Raw genomic sequence first — 18,442 nt, 5'->3', positions numbered from 1 at the left:
ACTTAGACACTCTGAGAGTGGACACATTACCGTGACTGTTTACATAGTATTATCCAATGCTATATCCCTTCAGTAAGTAGTAAGTTTAAAGGTTTATGGTAATCTGTTTTGGTTGAGACTGTGTCAGACAAGTGTAATTTAAACTCTGTAGTAGTAATTGTTTAAGCTGGAGCGGTATTTGGATTCCACTTGAAAGCAGTATATAGGTTGTTTTTATTGTGGATGTTTTTTCAATGGATTGCATGTTATTGTACAGTGGCCTGTACTATGAAGGGAGTTTAACCTACTCAGAGTTAACTCGGGATTATCGAGCAAACTCGGGGTTGACAAACTGTGACACTGGTGTTAAATGATACTACGACGGAGAATAAGAAGTTGAGTCAGTGTTAACTTCATTGGAGTTGTTGCGCATTTTCATCAAAGGGGCGTGTTTGGCCCTGCAGGCAGAGTTTTTACACAATGGCGCATGCTCTGTATTTTCCCCAGAAGAATGCATGTTAATTGTGTCAGCATATGAGGATTTTAAAGACACGTTAACGGCTAAATCTAATATGGTGGCAGACGACAAAGCCAGGGAGGCTTGTTGGCAGTAAATCTGTAATTATCTTCACAGTGTTCTTATTGTAGTTTAATTCTCTATTATTTATTTTATGGACTCTTCTTTTATGTGTAATATGATTAAGATGTAAAGGTACAACTGCACATAAGGTACATTATAATAAAAAAATGAAGCCAGCGGAAACGGGTAATAACCCGAGACAAAATTTAATTTCCAAGATTAATCTACAAGTAAAAAACTTGAATATTCTCTGACATTATTGTCACACATTTATGAGAGAAACTTCACTTTGCAAATCTGCAACATCACACACATACACCTCTGCAGTGTATTATGCATGCAGTGGGAAGTTACTATATTAGACCTTGCAATCGGATTTAGCAGTGAGGAAATACTCGTCAGTTTAGCCCACAATCATAATATTATGCACCTGGATTGGGGGTATTCAGAAGAAAACACCAGAGTGATTTTGATTTTTGGGACTTTAATTTAAGGGAATTTCTTGTAAATTTGCCTCTTTCATCTTTGGAATTCTTTTCGCGGTTTATTAACCCCCACCCTGGTTCCATATTTTTTGGACACGTAAAATAGTCAATCTAAATATGTGAAAACACTTGGGGCTGGGCATGTTAATGGGTTATTATTGTGTTAACGCGTTAATTAATTAACGATGACAATTATTTTATCTCACGTTAACGCATAAAAAAAAATATATATATTATTTTGAAAGTCCGTTGCTCACTGGCTCTGAATACACATAGTCAAACCAAGGGTCACAGGAGGGGTGGGATATTGATCAGCCTGCAAATCACCCACCCAGACAAGCAGCGGAGGGAGGCTTCAGCAGACTACACTGTATGCAGCATGTGGGAGAAGACAGCGCTCTGTGAGTAAACGGCAGGCACTGTATTGAGAGTAACCATGGCAATGGCTTGTGTGCACTACACAGCTGTAGCCTATTTTACTTAAATTAATATTATGGGCTACATAACTTTACCTGAGAGGCCTTTATCTAGTTATGCGGGGATGCTCTGGTTTAATAATTGATTTGATCACATTAATGTTTATGTTGAGATTTACAAGAAATATTTTATTGCTGCTGTTTAAAGGGAATACTGCTGGTAAAAAGCACCATATTTGTTTAAGGTGTTTGCATAGCAGTACATAGAAATTAAAAGTGCACAATACACTACTTTAGAATTCATTATTAAATTTTGCGCATAGCAGTGCGATTCGTGATTAAAAAGAAAGAAACTGTCCCGTTAAATTAAATTAAATAAGATCTCCTCCCTAAAATCACAGAGGCTGCAGGGCTTGCTGTATGAACGTAATGCTGTTGTGTTAAGAATAACTCTATTTCAGCTGCAACCTGTGGAACAAGTCAGGATGAAATCTTAAAATATTTTATTAAGTGGTATGTATTAATATCCAACTTCTCATCATTAACTCTGGGTAAAGATGTGGTGTATAGTCCATGTGTACAGGGTAACCTCGAGTTAACCACGAACAAAACCTGCTCGGAGCAGTTTAGAGATGCAGCATAAAGTGCCATGGCAACAGACCTCGGGTAACACCTATCCACCTTTCGTAGTACGGCTTAATCAGGTAGTTACACCCGACGTCACAAAGTTACTCCAGACGTTACCTGGATAAGCCAGTTACCTCGCTTCGTAGCACAGGAAACGGGTGTTTCTGTGATTGTGTCCAGTCCTTGCTTATGTACACAGAGTACTTGTGAATTTTGCATTCACCAAACCAAAATGCAAGCATCAACCAAATGGCAAAATAGATTACATATCCTGAAGGACATCAACTGACATCTGATCCCTCTTGCATTCATTATCCTGGTGTCAGATTAGTTAAAGCTGCTCTAATCATTATTTTTATATTAACAATGGATCAAGTGAGGGGTAACTCATAGTGATGGATCCACATCTCCCACCTCTACAGTTCCCCAAAGTTGGTTTGTGTCTTTCAGCTCATTCTTCAGCATTGTTTTCAGCATTAGCTTGCAGCTGTTTAAGGAGTTGTTGGAGAGTACTTTGCGTCTGCTTGAAGCTAACATGTTAACCATACCAGCTTTATAAGAATGACAATACTTAATACACCTGTGGTTACTGGTGGCAGGCCTAACAGCAAATGTAGTTTAATACTGCAGGTCACATAATTCGGGGTGCAGCAATGCAAACTGTTGTTTTATAAGTCAGGTAATAATTGGCCTTTTTCCATCATTCTGTGTGCAACCATGATCTGATTTTAAGCTGCATGCAGCTTCAAATAGCAGGGCACGTTGAAAGGAGCTGGTTACCTCGCTGAGAAACTTGAGGTGTGCAGCCTGTCGCCTGCAGCTCTTCCTTGCTGCTCCTTCTTGTTCCATTACTCCCAGCAATATTTCAAACTGATCCGGTGTCAACAATAGAAAATGACCATTGTCTTGTTTTTTAGACAAATTTTTGATGAACAATAGCAGGCAGTGTTAATCTCACTGAAAAGCACGTTGCATTTCATGTTACTACTTCATAATAAAAGTAAACTTGTGTTTTTCCAGTAAAGTGATTTTAATGTGAAGCTGCAGCTGTAGGAAATGTTCACTTTGCATTAGCAGTAACTTGATACAGCATTTTTTCTGGGAGTGGTGACACCTAGTTACACCTAGTGCCATCGACACCTAGTTCGTAATACTATAAAATATATAAATATTGCAATACTATAATCCGTGGGCCATAGGCTCAATCACCATTATTTTACCTCATTCAGAGTTAAATAGTGAAGTAACAGATTCATTTAAATTAAAATCTAGAGATTATAACTTTAGGTATAAGAATATTCATTTAAAAAGATTTTGTTATTGTTATTGTTATTCTAGAAATACAAGTGCTGTAATGCAAATAGCAGATTCAATGTTTTAATGTTTTAAGCCAATAAAAAGGACGATTTGAACTACAGAGTTTCCTTCCGAACTCGAGGCGAGCTGTGTTCCACCAAAGATTTTCAGTACATATTCAAGCTAAATGAGTAACTTGTCATTATAACAAACAACAATTGTTCAAAAGTTACATCTTTTATACAATAAGTATTAGCCATTAGCATGCTGTCTAAACCTCATGGATGTCATCTTGCAGTGCCTTCTTCCTAGGGAGTGTGATAGTGTCAAACCTATTCTAGCGATTTTAGAGCTAAACCAGAAGATCCAAGCAGCTGTTTTGTGTGATTGCTGCTATTAAAAAGATGTCAAATGACACGTCAGCTGTTTTTGATTAATAAAGAGGCACAGTGGCATCAACTTTTGAAGAAAAGTCATTTATTGAGGATGGATGTGTTTGAGCTGCTCCTGGTTCAAATTTCAATGACTACAGTAGAGTTGGAGTTGCAAATGTTTGATTTGAGAATGATATTTGTCTCCGCTATATAAGCGGACACTAAATTACTGGTGTTGATACCAGAAGGTCAGAAGCAGCTGAACCGATTTAAGTGGGGGGGTGGGGAAATCAGAACAATCCTAGGGTCCTGCTGCTGGAAACAACGCTGGCTGACATCAACTTGGTGGTGTGAACAACGGAGTTACACTCAACTGGCCCCAAGAAATGAAGCTGACCACATGCCTGAGCCCTGTTAGACGCTTATTGAGTATCGTCATTTGAAATAGGAGGGGTCTCCACACCCAGTAGCACTCTGGAAATTGAATGTTGAGCACTGCCTCAACAGCCTAGCAAACACAGGCTGGTTTCAGATCTGCTGCCCGCTGCTCACATAGAGTGCCGCATATACTGTGTCTGTAATTTTCAATACACAGAAATTTCGCACTATTGAAAGCTCGAAGGCTCATTCACACAAACTCACCCCATTAAGCCTCCACCGTCTGCTACTTGGCTTAATGTCTTGGCTCACTCTCTCTTTTGTCTCTTCACCTCCCCCCATCTATTAATCTTTCTCCATATTCATATCTTTCTTGTTTTTCTGTCTTAACCCCCCCCCCCCCCTCTTTTTAAATGCAGCCACACGTACAACACACAAACACACTTGTCAACCCCATGACCCCTGCCAGAGATTTCGATTATCGGCTAGCACTCCTGCTGTGTTGAAGATGGGAGTCCTGACGTACTGAGTCATCTCTCTCCCCCTCACCATAATCCATCTGCACTGCAGCAGAATGACCAATGTCCATGAAGCCTATTGACAGCTCTCCTCTTTTTGAGTAGCTGTCATATTGTGTGCAGGACTCTGTGAGATGTCTTTGTTTTTTCTGCCACTGTGGCAGCAGCCTTTGTTGTTCGCTGATCAGATGCCTTCATCTGAACTAGATGTGACTGAATATCATGAGATTTAATGTCTAAAATATTCCCAAGTGATCTGTAGTTGATTTCAGTTGTGCCACCAACAAAAACACATATTTTCACTCTGTTTATCTTCTAAGAAAAACATTTTTCCCTTTGCCAGTGTACTAGGCGACAGCTTGCAAATAGAAAAGTCATCAGAGTGAGTGACAGTGGATATATAAGGCTCTGCTGTATGGTGTCTGTATACAAACTTCTCCTCATTGTGTACGTGGATGTGTGTATGTGAGAAGTTGATTAATGCCCTGTCACCGTTGGCAGTTGTCTTGCTAGTGGTGACAGGGTGAGTCCCCTCTTCCTGCCACCTTCTTTTCACAACCTCACACATTTCATCACGTTGCCAACGCCTAATCACAATATGTTCAGTTCTGGAAATAACTACAAAGAACTTTTCCCAGCTCTCTTGTGTATTCTACTTTTTTTGTCCCTCACTGCTTGGATTCCTGATCGCTGGCGTCAAATTCATATTTGTTCTTTTGCCAGCTTGACGCCACACCATATGGCTCCAGAGTATTGAAAATGAAAACACTGAAAATTAATGCTTTGCCTCCCTCCCGTAACTCGCCAGATCCCTCTTCCCTCACTCAGCCTGCAACACTGACACTTTTTAATAGTGGATGTTGGGATTGTGAGGATCACCAGCCAAACCCTCTCCGACAAGCTCTTCCATTTAATCAAATATCAATTAGAATTTGCTTTGCTGCCTTGTTTGTGCTCAATAATTATAAATAATATTGTCTAGACGAGAAAAACACACATTATGAGAGAATAATGCACCTGCTACTCTGATTGTCCCAGCGCTTGCCGAAGGCAAGGCAGCACTGTGGAATGTCCTGGCTGTGTGCACAATGGCTGCTGTCCTGTCATCCAGCTTCGCATAACATAAATTTGCTGCAGTTTTGACCTTGGCATGCTAGTGTTTGGCAGGGCTTTTCAGACCTCCCTCAACGACCATTAGCATCCTGCGCAGCCATATTAATTAGCTCCAATCAATCAGGTGGGAAGCCGTTAATTGATTTTACTTGTGAATTGAATATGCAACACAAAGGATGTGTAATGAAAGCAGGCTGCTTGAGTCTAAGTCCCTGTCCTTTGCAGTGGAATGTGAATGGTTCTGTCAGTGAAGGTCAGAAAACTCTCGCTTCTTTTCTGCTCCCCTCTCTCTCAGGTGTTTCAGCTCCTCTCTCATTTTCGTTCCCTAATATTTTCTCTGCCTCCCTCATGTCTGTTAAAGAATCTGAATTCTTTTCATTGTGCTAAGTCAAAAGTCCTCACACATGTCTGGGAGCAGATTTGTTTCCCTTCTGTGGCCCATTTCTATCCCAAGCTGTTCAAATGTGATATTCAAATTAGGTATTAAATTAGCTATTAAATTTGAGAGATAGAAAATTAACAGTTTTAAAAGCAGATTATTTGATCATTTATCAAGCAAAAGTTCAAAACATTTGCTGCTTCTGGTCAGACGAAAGAAGTCATTTGAAGACGTCTGTCTATAGAAACTTTTTTGAAATTTTTCAAAATATTTTCCACCTTTTGCACAAAATTAATGAATATATCCGCTGACACTGGCTTATTACAGATATATGGGAATTGATCTATAGGTTGATCATTTAAGAGATAAGAAATATCAGTAGAGAAATATGAGTAGAGATATAGGTTTGTTGGCAGTAAGAAAGGCAGCCACAGGTCAGGTCAAACACATTAAAAGAATTAGGCTTAGGTTAGGTGCTGATTATTTGGTTTCTATTTCCAATGGGCTGACAAAAATTATGTCATTGTAACTACAATTATTGTGCTATTTTTGACCCCTAGAGAGCGGTTTAGTTTTATTATGAGTTTAGAGAAGCATACCTGTTTCCTCTTATGATCTCATTATGTTTAATGGTCTTTTATTACTATAGTTTGTCCATCTGAGATCAGGGACTATTTTTTCAACTAAAAAAAGTGTCCAGCTCAGTACATACACTAAGTGGCCACTTTATTAGGTACACCTGTAAAATCTAATGCAGTCCACTTCAGCTTCAAATTCTACCTTTGCAGATATAATACTGTTCGGTTTTGACACTTTCAGAGAGGTATTAATCTAACTATATGTTGATGTTGTAGTTTGCAGTGGGGTTGAAGTGGTCTGCATTGTATTGAGAAGTGTGTCCAATGTTTTACCTAGCCCATTTACAAACATGTGGGCTGCCTAATATTAGAAACACTTTTAAATATAATGCAGTCCAGTACGGCACCACCACTAACTACGACCACAGTAATAAACATGTTTTTGTTGAAACTTTCTGAGAGGTTTTTATTCAAATATGTTTAAGTTAATAAAGTACTGGATTGCATTAGATTATATAGATGGATGTAAGAACTGGGAGTGTATATTGCTCTTCATTAATCAAATTTAAAGTAATCATATCAAGACATTTTGTTACTAAAACAATCGCGCAGGCTATTTTATATACAACTAAATGAGTGATGAATGAATAATAAAAAACTGCCAAATTATTTGATAGTTATGTTGCCAACTTCTCTATTGTCTCTCTCCCTCTCTTCCCCCTTCACATATGCTCCCTCTCTCTACCGGCTGTGCTGACGTTGCTTCCTGTCACAGTCGATCAATCTCCCTTGCATTTACACACACTCACTCACTCACTCACTCACATAGTCGCAGTCACGCACACTTCTGCCTTCCATTGTCACAGAGGTCAACTGCCCCCAATGGCCACACACTCCCAGTCGTCTCTTATGAACATCTCTGTCTGGGCCCATCCTCGTCCTCCGGGTGTTTAAATCTCAGCTCTTCTCCTCGTCTTCCTGCCAGCCACTTTGTCACCAAGGCTGTAGCCAAAAGTGTCCCAACACAGATTTTGTTATGTAACACAGAGAGAACAGGAAAAAAAAACAGCACATTGAATGTATGATTAGCACCACATCTGTGCTATTTGAAATCAGTGGCCGTGTGATGGCAGTCTGAACCAATCAGTATTCATCTGATTATGTCAACGTCTCGATGGGACAAATGTCTTGTCATAGCTCTGTGTCTGGTTGACCGGAAAACATGGAGTATGACAACTGAAGCATGCTGTATAATTTAATTGGGGTTTGTGGAGATGCCCTTGTTCCAGCTAAACTAGAGCAGGCTGGTCAAAATCGACCAGCGTTCAAAACTGTGACAGGATTCAGCTTGCAGTGTCAGCGAAAAATGAAGAGCCTCAAAGCCAGCCTGCAACCATGGCTGCTTTTTACAGTGACCATAACCATTATTTGGGCAATGTCTTATTTTGCCAAATCATCTCAGGATTGAGGTCTGTTCAAACTAATATCTGGAATTGTTACACAAAGATGTTACATGGTCTGTTTTGTTAGTTAAGTCTAGTTTTAAACTAATGTAATGGAAGTTACTGTTTACTGCACCAATATAAAAACTATTTAAATGGATACTGTTAGCCGCCCTAACCCCAGGCTGTCTCATTGTTCAAAAACATTTTAATCTATCTACATATTTGTTTTAAAGTGGTCATATTATGCTCATTTCAGGTTGAAAATATTATTTTGTGGTTGCACCAGAACAGGTTTACATGGTTTCATTTTCAAAAAACACCGTATTTTTTGTTATACTGCACATTGCTGCAGCTCCTCTTTTCATTCTGTGTGTTGAATGCTTCGTTTTAGCTGAGTCCTGCATCTCACTCCTAAAAGATCTTTGTTGGGAGTTGCACATGCACAGTTCCTAGGTAAGGACTACTAGCCAATCAGAAGCAGAGTAGGGCAGGTCCTGGGAAGCCAGTAAACACGGCTTCGGTTCAGCTGTACATGTTCCCCTTACCAGCTTAACAACATGGACTGGAGCAAGAGTTTCAGAGTGGTGAGTTATTAATCTGTAAGAAATGTATTGTTCGTCCATAAAGTTTTTACTGAGCGCTGTCTCTACATCACAGTAACAACTTTATGTCATGGGATGGGATTGTTAATTTTTATTGATATTGAAACCGCTATTGACTCTGCTTAACAATCCGAGTCTTTATTGATACCACTATCGATACTTTACTATCATTTGGTGATGGTTATCTGGTAAGACCCGACCCAACGGCATGAGGTAGGCCTGCATGAAATGAGGAAAAATATTGAGATGACATATGACTTGCGATAAATAAGTGTGCATATTAACTGCCTGGTTGTTTTTAAAATTATGAAATAATTATAGGATTAGAATTTAATATTTTAAATACAACTGTTATTTCTAGGGAAGCAACATTAATGTTTACAACCGCAAATAAACTCAATATCTGACATCACAATACTGAGTGACAAATTTCCACATTTGTGGACATTAAAGACATTTGAATTGAATTTGAATTTAGAAAGAATAAAACACTCATTCCTTATCAGTCCCTTCTCCTCCTCTCTGCTATTAGTCACTGCCTGCAGGTAACGTTACCTAGTCGAAGGAGGAGCGGCTGGTTTGTCTCAGCCAGCAGCTGAGTTTTTAATAATGTGCCAAATTTCAAGACTACAGACCAGTCTATGCTACAGAGAGCAGCAGAGGCTGCAGCCTGATGAAAAACAGTCCTGGGCCTGTTTGTTTTCTTATCCATCGTGTTTCAAGTTAAACTAGAATAGTCTGTTTTTAAAAAAAACACCATATTTTTTGTCTTACTACTGTGTGTTTTAGCTACCGAGGGAAACATCTCACTTCTATTTGATCTTTGTTGGGAGTTGCACATGCGCAGTATCTAGGTAAGGAATACTAGCCAATCGGAAGAAGAGTACGGTTGGTCCTAGTGTGAGCTAAAAGAAAGCCGCTTCAGCCAGTAAGCAGGGCCGCAACATAGACTGGAGCAAGACTTTTCAGTGGTAAGTTATTAAGTTGTAACAAATTTTCTCTGTGGGAGATGGTAATCCATAAAAAAAATATATCAGAATGAAGGAAAGGGAAAAAGCCAAAAAGCAAAATATGACCTCTTTAAAAAGTGAATCTTATGTGACTTACGTACATGACACATGAGACTTGTGTGTAGACTGCTAAAGGGGCGGAATATAGGGTGGCTGCTCTGCAAGTGTGCTGGACTATACTGTAACCGGGCAGAGACAATAAATAATATAATTCCCATAATTGTAGGTATGGTGTATTGAAGTAAGAAAAATATCAAGATATAAAAAAGCATAAACCACAGACACTCAAAAAAGGTTTCAAATGTGCTTCATTGGCACTGTGTAGGTATGGTTTGATCAGATTTGATTGATGGTGGTCTACCAACATACCAAACAGGCCCACAGCTATCCTCATAATGTGTCTAATTCAGATTATGCTCAATCCTGATTGGTATGTGGAAGTACATGATATCATGCTTTTCCAAATTGGTCCTGCCCATTTTAAACCAGCGAGAAGAGCACAAACAAAAAAACACGGAAATCTCAAATGTAAAATAACCAAAAGTGTTCCAGCTTTGGCAGAAAATACAGTTCATATCATCTCTCATTATTCATAGTTGAGTTAAGTTGATTGTGAAAATAGGTTTTCGGGGCCTTTAACACAGGACTATTTTTGGACTAAACACCCACTTTGACGTCTGCCGTCTGCAAGTCTGTTGTCAGACAAAGGAGACTAAAATCTCTCTGTCGTCTGAGATGTTTCCTGCAGTTTCTCTCACTCGTTCACTCACAAAAGCACCACTGAATAAGTTGCTGAAAACATTCCTTTTATAGTTTGAGCTTCATTGTCTCTGCTCCTCACTAATTGTGTGTTGAAGTACTGAGCTGTTCCACCACATAACCTGCAGCTTGGTATCTGTCACACTATCTACTGTAGATATAGTGTAGATAGGAATGGTGCCTGTGACCACAGCTCCACAATAAGTCTGAATTAAACATCAGTCTTTTTTTTTTCTGAATGAATGTAAGCAGAAAATACCAACTAATATCTGCCTGCAGCCCTGACTCTGTCCAACATAATGGCTAGCCTGGAGCTATGTGTGCTAACATATAGCCGTCTCAACTTAAGCATTCTGGGTGGCAGTGGAGCTCTATTGATTTGACTTGATTGAGTTGTTAAATAAATTTGGAGTTAGACGTAATCCAATTTTACTGCTGTCCTTTCTACATAAGAAGTTGGCAGCGTTGTCATATTACCTGGAGTTTGGATTGAAAAGACAGCCTTGAGAAGACAGTACCCTGCACGCAGCCACACACAGTTCCAGAAATTAACTTTTCGCCTGACTTACTAAGAACTGTTCAACTAATAAGAAATTACAATAATGTTCCCCAGCCAAAGAAATTAATATTCATTATTCAAAGAAACATATCATGCCGGTTCTAAATGCTATTTCATGAATAGAATCGGAATCAGTTATTTTAAGACTCACTGTGGGTCAAGTTTATCATCACCTCCTCTCCACAAGCTGAGACAATGCTGCTTTGTGTAGCAGAGCATTGCTGTCAGTCACTGAGAAACCCAGAGGCATTGTTACGATCTTGAAATAATGGAGGGCTTTGCCCAGCCCAGAAATCTTGAGTTTTCACCTGATAATTCATGCATCATTTGCAATTAATTAATATAAGATGGGAGGCACTGTGCTCTACCAAGAGGTATTTATAAATAATAAATAAATATTTTCTATGATAATAATAATAATAATAATAATAATAATAATAATAAATGATTATAACAATAATAATAATAATAATAAATTGCTGCTGGCAATGGAAGCTATGGAAAGTGAACCACAGTAGCTACATAGCTTTAATCTGAGTGAGATAGATAGAAAGAGATATACAGGTGAAACTTGAAAAATTATAATTTATTTCAGTAATTCAACTTGAAAGGTGAAACTAATATATAGACTCATTACATGCAAAGTGAGATATTTCAAGCCTTTATTTTATAGAATTATGGTTTACAGCTTATGAAAACCCCAAATTGGCCACTCTTCCTCCACCTCCTCTAGCCTCGCCTGGTTGCCTTCATCCCTTTTCTTCCTGGAAAAAAAACATCTTAGATCCCTAGCTTTCAAGTCTTCCTTAGTGAATTAGCTAGCTGGGTATCACCATATACAAGTCCTGTAACCGATGTGCTCTCTGTCTCTCTCGCTCATACAAAATGTGCAGGTGGGAAGTAGATCTGCTGCTTGAATGACACACAGAGGACCCAAAATGTACTTGCGTCTTAGATTAAGGATTTCATATTATTTTCAAGGACTCTAATTCATCGGCATGACAGATGAATAGATACAGGGATATTTTGTTGCGGTCTTATTTTTGTAACAATTTTATTTATTTTTACTGGCATTTGGCGCTTAGCGGGTGGTAATTTGAGACGCTGGATATTAAACACACTCTACAGTGTGTGCCAGTCTCTTATTTGTATTGCAAAGCAGTCCACTGTACATATGCCAGTTCAGCAGTTCTCAACATCTCTTACTGAGGGAAATTCAGCAAAATATAAGATGACTGCTTGAGTTGTACAGATCAATTTACGTACTAATTGCACGGCAGTTAGACATTTACAACACTGAAATAGCACCAGTCATCAGGATTAGGTGAAATATTATTCTGTCTGCATAGCAATTAACTCATTAAAGATAGATACATACCCTGGATATTTTATAGTGCCTATAGAACCTAAACAGTGCCTCAAATTAAAGTTTTTTTTTTATCCAGCTTTCTAGTTCTGAAACAACTGAAAATCACTAAATCAGCTATGGACCAACTTGGAAGTTCTTGGTATTGTGTATGCTTGACCAGTACCTGACGGAATTATACTGCTTTATAGAGGACTTTTCTAGTTTCCAGTGATATTTCAGTCCACCTGATGAATGTAATTGTAGGGCTGGGTATCGTGGGACATTTTCAGAAACTTGTGCTGATATACCTATGTTTTGGTACACATACCAAAATATTTCTTTTTAATACCTTACTCTGAGGAATGGCAACATGTATTCTGCAAAACCTTCTTTCATTTAACCAACGAAGCTCTTAAATGTTGGCTAAACATAAATAGCTAACTTTCCCTATATAAAATGAACCTAAGATTGGCCAGATTATGATTTGAATTGAAAGTGTCTGATGATTACAGAATAAGTTGAGTACAAATACAGTATAGCCAGATATTAGATGTCAGTGTATGTTATTTAAAGAACTGGCTATCAGAACTTGAAACCACACCGATGAGAGCAGTGAGAGTCGAAACATATTGCTGCAGGCTTAAAAACGTGAGCTGTAAGAGGTAAACTGGGCAGGAAGCATACAGCGGGATTATCAGAGCTTTCTGTTTGTCTGAATAATACAGTAAATGCGCTGTTGATTTTAATATAAATAAAATAAAATAATTCTCCATTTTGTTATCTATCGATCCACATGCTGTATGACAGAAACTTTGTATCTTGTCTTATGACTGTAGTTTGAGGGAACTAATAACCCTGGACTGGGCTTTCACACCAACGTCCAATCCCCCAGGGCCTGTCAGTCTGTTGTCGGCCTGCCTCCAACTCCTGCTGCAGTGTGTGTGTGTTTGTCAAGCCAGTAAGGATGTACTTCTTAAGGAGTAAATGGACACTGGGTACTGTAGTAGCACTCAGCCAAGCTAGAGAGATACAGGTCTTGTAAGTATTTATGTAGCAGCTTTACTGTGCTGTATGTTGTCCTTGTGTTGTGTGTACAGTCTGTGACTCAGACAGACTTGCTGCGCGTTCATCCTCTTTGCCTTGTCTTGCGATTTTGGCTTTGGGGAATGCCTTTTCTGACTGGTAATTTCTTGACTGGATATAATGGCAGCTTATGTAGCAAGGGATAACAGAAATCTCTTAAGTGCGTCCTCACCACCTATCTATAGCTTTGTCGCCAGCGGAGGAGTTAGGAAGATTCTTTAGAGGTTAAATCTCATCTCTCCGTAGAATATTGCCACTGCATTAGCATATAAATGTGCTCCTTGTGAGATGCATGTTTAATACAGGGGAGATTTAAAAGTATAATCATACACAAAGTGATGATGTGGCAGTGAATGGGACAAACACAAGACAGGGGAGGTGTACTGATGAGCTTTACCACCCGCTTTTTGTGCGAACTTTTGTGTTTGTGCATGTGAGACAGCAGATAGTGTAGACAAAGTGTGTGAAGAGAAGAGAGATAAAGTGAGTGTATATGTGACTCTGCGCCTGCCTGCCTGTGTGAATGACAGAACAATCAGTGGTGGCCTCAACGGGGGGAGAAAAATACACACTATTACTAACCTGCACCCCCCCCCTTCTCCAATTTCCACTCCCCATCCCCACCCTCTCTTTACCCACCCCCCTTCAGAAACCAAAGCAGAAAGACTGGCATCCTCCTGATGGCTTCATCCTGGGCCTGTGGACTCTAATCCTCCTGGTCTTTTTCAAGACGTACGGCATGAAGCACCTCAAACACATCTTCTGAGGCCTCAATGTTTACCCTGCTGGATAACTGAGGACATGAAGCTGCAGATCAGGAGCTTTTACAGAATGGATATTAGAGGAATGGTGCAGTTTGTGACAGGCTTATTTTCCTGAAAATGGAAAAGGAGATATATGGCATCAGAACTGCTTGGCCAGAAACTGCATGATTGCCTTTTCCCCCCTTTTGGATGATTGCTCTCTACTGATGAAATGTAAACATGTGTGTATTATTCCAAATACTTGAAAGTCATGCATCAGATTTGCGAAGCCACAAATGTACATGAGCAACAGTGGGATCATTTGAACTGTTTTGTGTTTTATTTTTGACAAGGAATTCAACTTATGTTTATTAATTTTTTATATCAAAACTTCTGTTTTGTCAAGTCTTCCCTAATTGCCTTGATTTGGTTAAAAAAGCAGTGAATTGAGTCAGCAGATAAGAATTTAATTTATTTTCGAGAGCGCACTGCTCTGCATATTTCAGCAGCAGCCTTTTTGTTTAAGTGCTGCTCAGAACGTCTGCACGGTCAAAAAGGGAAAATGTGGGATGAGTGCAGGCTGATTGGCTGAGAGTGGGCTGTGGAGAGATTACTATTAAATGTCTCCCCCTGACCATATACATTACACCCCTTGACCGTCATATCACGCTTGTGAAGGATAACAATCACACATAATCTCATCTCACATGATGGACCCATCCACTTTCCCATTCACCAAATTGCCCTCGCTGTGGAAACATCCATTAGCTACCCCAGCCGTGTACTCCGCTGATTGTATTCTGGGTGATGGACAGCTATTTCCCCGGTCATTCTATGTCTCACGCTATGGCAGCGATAAGTGAGTGATAACCTAGTAAGCCGAGGGCCGTCCCAAATGAATCTCCTCTGTGCTGGGACATGTTTTCCTCCTTTTTTCTCTCCATGTGTAACCACTCTGTATTAGGCTCATTGTTGGGGGGAGTGACTGATGCTCAAAGCATATGGATTAAACTTGCGGTACTTTATCTTTGCTCCTTGGCGTGAGGACACGCCCATTGGGTGCCCGCTGCATCTCTCCCTCATGGCTGAAGGGGGAAATAGATGAACCGTATGAATCTGAAGGCATCTGCCGTATCAGCCACCAAGTACCGTTTCTTACACATTATTTATGCAACGCTTATTTCTTCTCCCTTTTTCTCTCCCGTTTCTTATTTCCTGTATTCTCATTCACCTTTCAGAGAGTTCATTTTATTTAAATTGGTAGGATTTTGATACCCTCATTTAAGATGAAACACTTAATAAAAGAAATGTATTTGTGTCTTTAACTGCTTGTTTTATTTATTAACTTTTTTCTAAATAATAGAGCTTCCATTATTTTCCTGCAATACTGTTTAAAGACCAGATCTGCTTTTACCGTTACCCTTGAAGGTATGCCTGGTGCAGCTTATTTTAAGACATCCTTGAAACCGGTTCCAGCTTGAGTTGATTTACACACCTGCACTTTTGTTTTCCTACTGAAGACATTTCAAACAATCCAGGGAGGTTTTTAAATGTAGTTTTCTTTCTGTTCCTGTCTTGTATTTAAAAAAAGATAGCAACCATTGGATCCAAGCCTCAATATACAATCGGTGTATACCAGGCTGGCAGCAGATACATTATAAAGCCACCCTATCTCAGGCGGATTTTGTTTGTTCTTAAACTTACTTCAAAATTGACTCCATCTCCTCTGCCTCTCGTTTCTACTTCAGCACTCGCAGATGGAAATGAAAATACTCAGCTTTTCAACGCGGTGATGTTACTCTCCCATCTGCTGTGTCACTATGGTTTCCTTATGTTAATAAAGATCAGTGTCTGTCTTCCTTCACACCTGATTTGGTGGGGAGAAACCAGTGACAGGACAATATTAGAACAGCCGTGTCAAAAGAGGCAGAGTGATTTCAGGCTGAAAAGTCAGGCAGGATGCTCTGAATATGTCACACAGGTTGTTCAAACAACGAACAGCAGCAGGATTTACCAGGGAGCGCGCGCACACCTTGTTGTCTTTAGAAGTGGAACGTCGACATTAGCCCCAAGTGGCAGCCTGCTAAATTTAATGATTTACGCACAAACAAACACAAGCACACATATGCTGTTTGGAGACGCCTGACAGGTTGTCCAATTTCCATGGAAACTCTGGATTTCCAACTGCTTGCTTGTCAGTGAGCTTTTTGTAATGTCAATCATTCCCAGGAATGATGATAGTAATTTTTGCAGTCAGATTTTCATTCTCATCTGCAACAATAGCTGCGGCATAAATTGTTCTCAGTGGTGCTTGCTTACTGTATTTTCACATTTAAACGTGGCTTTTCTTAAACTTTGAGTAAGAAAACAAAAATAAAGAGGAGGAGGAGGGAAAGTCTCACAATCTGGTGATGGTTGCTTTGACAGAAAGGTCTGTAATAAATATGGAGAGCTTCCTCTTCCTTGTCCAGATTGCATTGTTTGAAATTCATTAATTTATGCAAAGTCGATTTTACACAAAGTATAAACTCAGAAAGCAAAGAGAATTCAAATGAACTGCTTATACAAACAACATTTGTATTATATGCATGGGAAAGTCATTTTCGTATTTTAGATTCCATGATAAATATTTAAAAATTGAAAGTTGATTTTTGGCATTGAACACAGCTTTTTTAGTAGCAGTAATAAATACTGTGTCCAAGGCCAAGAACAACTTTCAGTCTCAACTAGAAGTCCTTAAAGCGCTCAAAAAAAGATGAAAAATTTGATGACTTAAAAACTCCAGAATGCACTGACTTACATGGCAATAACAGTAGAATTGTGTATCCTGTAGTGCTAAGCTAACACGATTAAACATTCTTTTAATTTTAGATAATGGATTAAAGTTAAAATCAAGCAAACATTCGCTTCATCTTAAATATTCTGGTTTTCCATCTTTAATATTATTCTAAATTTACTATCTTTGGGTTTTTTGGCTGTTGATCAAACAAAACAAGACAGTCACCTTGGGCTGTGGGAAGTTTTTCACATTTTATCAGTATCTGCAGGTATTGGCTCAAAAGCACTGAATTCATATTTTGATATATCATACAAAAGGCCTTAGAAGGTATTAAAAGTGTTAAATATCCTTTACAAGTCTTAAATAGTTTCTCCTAACTGCTGTAGACTGTAATGTCGCTTGTAATATGTTTCCTTATGTGATTGCCGGCTGTTGGGAGAAACTAAAAGTAGGATTGTTGTGACAGTGGATTGTGCTGCAGGAGACTTTTGTGGAGTTTCAGTCAGAACCATCCGGCTTTTGCAAACAGTACAGTAGCTAGGAACCTCATCAACTCAATATGGGCCAGTGTCGCAAAGACTCATTAACTTGGTTAATTCATCCATCAATTATTTGCCATTATCCAGGACCAGATCGCGTTGACGCTGGGAAGTATTGAAAGAATTTGATATAATAAATAATTCTGGTTTTCAATAATACTTTCATACTTTGGCTGAACCCCATAGAAACCCTATTTATGCAGAAAACAATTTACCAATTGATGAAAAACAAGCGAGTAATTGATAATGAAAATAATTGTTAGCTGCAGCCCTATTGTGATAACTGTTTTTGTGTATATTAGAAGATAAAGTATTATTTTTCCAGCCCAGTTCATAATTTGTGATATCATGTTTTATAATGAGCCATCAATCAACCTAAATGCATATTAAGTACATTTTATTGATCTGTTAAAGGCTCAGCTATCTAATAACTGAAGTTTCCTTGGTTTCCTTTCATCATCTTACGTTACCTTGATCCACTGTATGTGCTTCACCCTCAGGCAGTACTATTTATAAATACAAAAAGAAATTCTCCAACAGTCAGTTAAGAAGACAGTCAGGATCCGTTTGTAGCTCTGGGTAGTAATGGCCTTGTAGCGCTGCCTATCATTATTATTTCAGTGTGACACAGCCTGATGTCACAACCAGACAAGAAGAGATTGAAAAGTAAAATCAGCAGTCGTCAGTGGAGGGTGAAGGTGAGTCACTGGCCTCCCATCCTCCTCAAAACCTCCATGTCTCATCTTCATTTCTGGGGGCTGCTACACACAAATCCAGGCATAATATTCAAATTTTATTTCTCACATTCTTTACCAGTTTATTACAGTTACACATAGAAACTGTGAAAAGAGC

General features: G+C 39.0%; 1 protein-coding gene across 1 annotated transcript in view; it reads left to right on the top strand.

The window, feature by feature from the left end:
* Positions 1–15,597, top strand: part of pigk (phosphatidylinositol glycan anchor biosynthesis, class K) — a 34,388-nt gene extending 18,791 nt beyond the window's left edge. Inside the window, exon 11 of the mRNA XM_038717486.1 lies at positions 14,179–15,597. Within this exon, the coding sequence (XP_038573414.1) occupies positions 14,179–14,295 (117 nt within the window). The 3' untranslated portion in view covers positions 14,296–15,597. The remainder of the gene's footprint in view (positions 1–14,178) is intronic.
* The last annotated feature ends 2,845 nt before the right edge of the window (positions 15,598–18,442 follow it).

Source organism: Micropterus salmoides, unplaced genomic scaffold, assembly GCF_014851395.1.
Source record: "Micropterus salmoides isolate LMB-PRFRI ecotype aquatic unplaced genomic scaffold, ASM1485139v1 Ms_hic_scaffold_14, whole genome shotgun sequence".
NCBI classification, from domain to species: Eukaryota; Metazoa; Chordata; class Actinopteri; order Centrarchiformes; family Centrarchidae; genus Micropterus; species Micropterus salmoides.
The sequence above is the reverse complement of the archived record's forward strand: the minus strand, read 5'-3'. Positions and strand labels throughout refer to the sequence as shown.